Below are 5,845 nucleotides of genomic sequence, written 5' to 3'. Positions count from 1 at the left end.
CATAGCTTTGTCTACAGCAGAAGCAGAATACATTTCAGCAGCTAAGTGTTGCACACAACTACTCTGGTTAAAATATCAGTTAGAAGATTATCAAGTAAGCAGTCACAATATTCCTTTATATTGTGATAATACTGCAGCCATTCATTTATCTAAAAATCCTATCCTTCACTCTAGAGCCAAACATATTGAAATTAAACACCATATCATCAGAGATTATGTTCAGAGAGGCATAATAGATATTAAGTTTGTTGATACTGAAAATCAATGGGCTGACATATTTACTAAAGCTTTACCTGTTGAAAGATTTGATTTTATAAAGAAACATCTGAACATGTTTTCAATCTCTGAATAAATTTTTTTTTTGGCTTCTAAGATGTAAGAGGTTGTGTACCTCAGAACTTCTGCTTAATAACATCTGAAAACAAAAGCTCTGAAGTACTTGACTCTGATAGAATCTTTTCAACTCAGAGTCTCTTACCTATCTAAGTAGAAAACGTTCAATATTCGCTACTGAACAGTTATTTACTAAGATAGCAGTTACCAAGTAATCTTTTACACGTGGCTTATGTGTGTCAGGTAGTGGGTGGTTTATGATGACTTTTAGTATTCAAATTTTTGTCAATAAGCGTAACTTCCCGCGTTTGCCATTTTTGTGTTAACTGTACGCATTTAAATAAACTTACACAATACACTTGCACACTTTTCACTTTCACAACCTACACTTTTCTTTCTCTCTAAACCTTCAACAAAACTTTCTTTCTCTCTCTCATTAGCATCAACCCTAACCTAAACCTCCATCATGTCTGCTTCAACTTCAACTTCAACGAACCCTACTACTAAAATTCCTCCGTTCATCTTCAAGAATTTGCAAATAGTTGGGAACGAGATGGAATTCTCAGAATCTCTGTTAACTCTGCTTCCTGAGAAGATGGTCGATTTCGAGAGCTTGAAGGCAAACGGATTTGATGTGAAACCCTATTTCACTTCTCAAGGTTGGGACAAGTACTTTGAGATGTTGAATGATCCTATTTACCCAGATCTTTTGAAGCATTTCTGGATGAAAGCTAAAGTCTTTACCAAGGTTGAAGCTAAGCAAGAGGAATATCTAGCTATTGAAAGGGATCCTAGTCTGAAAGGAAAAACTAGGAAGGAGATGGGTCTTTTGGAATTCACTAGTACACAGATTAGGTCTAACATCTGTGGTATCAATCTCACCTTCTCTAAGATTCACTTTAATGCTCTACTAGGTTTGGAAAAATCTGGTTTGATTTTAGATGTTTTTGAGAAGGACACTACTTTTAGGAAGGATTTGCTGCATCGGATGTGTGTGGATATGCAGCTTAAAGGTAAAGTCAAGGGAATGACTGATGAGTGTAGGGTGCTTTTTAAGATAATCATATCATCTATCTGTCCAAGAGTAGGTGGTACTGATACAATCTCTTGGCCTCATCGTCATCTCATCTACTTCCTTCTGACTGAAAAGAAAGTGAATCTGGGTGATTACTTTTTTGAAAGGATTTGTGAAGCTATCTACTGCAGCAAGTCTCAGAGGAGAACAACCATTGTTCATCCTAGGTTGCTGTCTGACTTACTCTTTCAAGGAGGTATCATTACGAATCTGCAGAAGTTCTACCCAGAACTTGTTACTAAGAAGGTTTTGCCAGAAGTTTTGTCTGCTAGCTTTCTCACCAAGATGCATCTCATCAATTCCAAGGTGGTTCAACCTTCACAAGAGTTTGAAGTACGTTTGGAAGATCGAATGTATGTAGATGGTTATCCTTTGATCTCTGAATTGGATGCTGAGGAAGTCATTCAGGATTACTTGAAGGGACTACAGGCTGAAGGATTTGCTGTTACCCGGGAAATGGTTCCAAAAGCTCCTGAGAACATGTATAATCCTAGACAAAGGAAGTCTAAGAGGAAAGCTGATACTCAAGAAGTTAAAGTTCAGCCAGATCTTCTTGCTCAGAAGCAAATCAAGGTTGAACAATCCGTGGCTAAGCAAAGGACAAAGAAGAAGCATGAAGCACCTTCTGAAAAGGTTGCTGAGGAATCTTCTAGGGCTCCTAAGAGAAAAATGGTGCTGAATGATGATGAAGATGATTCAGAAGAGACTCGTTCTGATGAAGAGACTCTTGCTGATAGGCTGAAGAAGAAACCAGTTCCTGCTTCCAAAGGTAAGACTCCTAAGTATGTCTTTAATGAAGCTGAAATTGGAATAGGTTATACCAAACCCCTTAGAACTATCCATCCTAACGCCATAAACATTTCATCTTTTGACAATTCAGAAGAACTTGCTTGTTCTTCTGATAAATCTCAACAGAAGGATAAACAAGTTCCTTCTGACAACCCTTTTTCTGAACTAGAAAAACACTTGAGCCCTGATTCTTTGAACAATCATTCTTTTACTCATGAAACCACCAAGCCCACATCACCTCCCAAACCAAAATCACCACCAACTCAACCACAACAAGAGACTTCTACCAAACCATCATCTGAACCTCAACCAGATATCACTCCTGCACCCATTAACTCTCCCACCAAACAAACCTCTCCTAGAAAATCTCCTGAACCAACTTCTGAACCCACATCATCTGAACAAGCTCCTGACCATAACCCTAACCCAGGTGCTGAACATGTATCTCCTGAACGTGTTCACACTTGTGCTCCCTGTCCTTCAGAAGCAGATGTTGTTATTATTACCAACCCTGCTCCTGAATCACCCAAACACTCCACAATTCCCTATATCTCTCCAACATCATCATTTGACCCTTTTGGTAACCTATCCAATCGGCTTTATGATGATCTTCTTAGGTTGTCTAATATCAAGAACATGTTCTTGATCTGTCCTTTTGATGTGGATGTAGAGGTCTCTGCTATCAAGGTCAGGATCTGTAATTCTCTGGATTCAGTTGGTGAGGAATTAAAGGCTGTGATTGGTAAGAGGGATTTGGAGGTCGCCAATCTGATGAGGGAAGCTCTGGCAAGGGTTAGTTTGAAGAGGTTAACCTTGTTCAACCATGAAGAGGCTGAGAATGCTAAAGTTGCAGCTATATTGGCAAAGGAAACTGCTGATAATATGTTATTCAATGTCTTCAAAAATTGCTGGGTGGACTCCAAGTTGTTCAAGAGTTTAGAAGATCAGAAGATTGAGGCTGAAAGGATTGCTCAAGAGGCTGTGGTGCTGAATCAACAAGAAGTTCTTATGCTTGACTTCTCAGAGGATGGTGGATCTTCCTCTAATAAAGGAAAGGCTCCTTTGGAAGCAGATGTGGATCAACTGAGTGTCTTGCAGCAGGCTATTGAAAGACAGCGTTCTGATCACCAAGTTCTTGAAACCAAGGTGGATAAGCTGGACTCCAAAGTGGACGCTCTGAATGACAAATTTGATACCATCATCGCTTTTCTTAAGAAACCCTAGGCCTCTAAGCACCTTTTATGTTGTTGTTTGTTTTATTTCTGGTTTATTTTTTTTACTCTCTGAACAATTGGTTTATAATTATTATGTCTTTACGTATTTTGTTTGCGTATTTCTAATTCGTTTTATTTTCAATTTTCTTTGCTATTGACAAAAAGAAAGAAACATAGAAACACAAGCAGAATTTCATTAAATTTTTTTATTAAAATCGCTGATAATGACTTGAATACATTAGCAAAAGAAAAAGAACATCTAATCCTATTCTTGCTCAGAATTCTCAGAGGAAATCTCAGAATCATCTGAAGAAATTTCAATAGGCTCTGGATCTTGTTCTTGTTCTTGTTCTTCTTGTTCCTCTTCGAGAACATATCCTGCTAAAAATTCAGCATAATCAGCATCAATTTCATCTTCTTCAGATTCAGACTCTGAAGATATGATGATTATCTCTGGCTCTTGTGGTTTCTTGTTTTCTTCTTTCTTTTTCTCTTCTCTTTCACGTTCCTCATCCTTTCTTCTCCGGAACTCTGCAATGCGAGCACTGAATCTCTTCATTCTTTCTTGTGTTCTTTTCTTTTTATATTGGGTTTGATTTTGTTTTTGTGAAGAAGTTTGTTTAACCATAACCTATTTATAACCATTTTGGCGCTTGGTTTTATCTTTTGAAAATTAATTTCACCTCCGTAACAACCAACTCCTATCTTTGACCGTCTTGGTTTTCTCGTTTTTGACTGCTACTTTTTGATAATGACAAAAGGGGGAGTAGTTACGCATTAATTGATATGTTTCAAAAGGCTGAAACCACGCTTAATATTGTTATGTTATTAAAGTTGTTTAGCAAATATTTGTTTTATTTGTTTTAATGCGGGGAATGAGTATTTTAAACTAAAAATAAATTTCATAAGTAAGGATAAGTTAAAAGTGCAATTTTAACTTAATCTTATGAGACTTAGGGGGAGAGCTTGCAAACCTCTCGTCCTGAAGAAAAATATGAAATTTAGTTTTATTCTAAACTACTTAATCTTATACTAAATTAAAATATCATGGATAAAACTTAAAGCTTAGGCATTATGTAGTATCAATCTTAGGGGGAGCTTGCAAACCTCACAAACCTAAGAGAAACATGATAAGTTAATTTAACAACAATTGTCAATTAATACTTATGTTTGTCATCATCAAAAAGGGGGAGATTGTTGGAACAAAATTGATTTAAAAATGTTTGCTCCTAAATCTATTAAGATTTTGATGATAACAAAGTATTAATAAACAATTGGAAGGACTAAAAATTTAATTTAAGTGTGCAGAACTTAGTTTCAGACAAACTCTGAAGAAAGCTCAGAAGACAAGTCCTCAGAAGTTCGCAAGAACTCGGAAGATAAGAATCTTCAGAAGTTACTTACATCAGAGGTTGAAGACATCAGAACTTGCTAAAGTCTGAAGTGAATCAAACTCTGAGGTATTTCTTGGATGGTGTGAAGATTCGAATTTGAAGGTCAACTCTCCTACCAATGAAGAAAAGGACCTTTCAATCTTGATCAGAACAGCTACTTGCATTTTGTCTGTCCACAATGGAGAACGTGGGTTACCAGACTTCTTAGCTGAATAAGGAAAGTCTTCTCTGCACATGGACGAAGTTACTGAAACTCTTACTCTGTTTTGGAAACGACCAAACTGCATCATGACAAGTTGCTTGAAGACAAAAGATTATCTTCATCAACGGTCATCTTTGCAACGACTCTTTCTCAGTCCTATATATACTAGAACAATTCTTATTTGCGAATACAAGCTCTGAACCTCTGAACTAGTGTTTTTAACTCTTAGTCCAAATACTTTGTGCTCACTGTATTTGTTTATTAAGGTTCTCTTAAGAGCAGTTGTATTCATTCAACAACTTTATCATCTCTGTAAGTTTGAGAAGTCTTAAGCTTGTGTGCTTAAGTGAGAAGTCTTAAGCTTGTGTGCTTAAGCATAGTTGTGAAGTCTCTTGCTTGTGTGCTTGAGCATTTGTAATCTTGTGTGATTATAGTGAAATCCCTTGGAAGTGCAAGGGGATTGGACTACTCTCGTTTTGTGAGAGGAACCAGTATAAATTGCTTGTGTGATTTCTCTCTCTCTTATCTTGTTATATTGTGTTATTTATCCGTTGCTATTGTAGTTAAGTTAAGAACTTTGAAAAAGTTTTAACTTGGCTAAAACACAATTCAACCCCCCCCCCCCCCCCCCCCCCCCACCCCCTTCTTGTGTTTTCACACCTTCAAACATGTCTTTGACAATTTATTTCGCAAACTCACATGCTCTATTCAGAGATTATTTGAAGACATTTATGGACCAATGAAAAGGAGACAACAAGTTTGAAATGACACTTGTCAAAGGACTTCATAAAATATATTCTACTATGTCATTGATCTACAATGGAAAGCTGCTTGTACT

The 5,845-nt window shown here is 36.9% G+C and overlaps 1 protein-coding gene across 1 annotated transcript; it reads left to right on the top strand.

Moving 5' to 3' along the window:
• The first annotated feature begins 799 nt into the window (after positions 1-799).
• Positions 800-3,421, top strand: LOC123905357. Its single transcript, XM_045954962.1, has one exon. The coding sequence runs from the start codon at positions 800-802 to the stop codon at positions 3,419-3,421; it is 2,622 nt and encodes an 873-aa protein (XP_045810918.1).
• Positions 3,422-5,845: the final 2,424 nt, after the last annotated feature.

The sequence above is a fragment of the Trifolium pratense genome, linkage group LG2 (genome assembly GCF_020283565.1).
Source record: "Trifolium pratense cultivar HEN17-A07 linkage group LG2, ARS_RC_1.1, whole genome shotgun sequence".
NCBI lineage: Eukaryota > Viridiplantae > Streptophyta > Magnoliopsida > Fabales > Fabaceae > Trifolium > Trifolium pratense.
Note: the sequence above shows the minus strand (reverse complement) of the source record. Positions and strands in the feature narration are given on the sequence as shown.

Excerpts from the sequence above, each read along its gene's own strand:
- LOC123905357 (XM_045954962.1), top strand. The coding sequence starts at position 800 with ATGTCTGCTTCAACTTCAACTTCAACGAACCCTACTACTAAAATTCCT.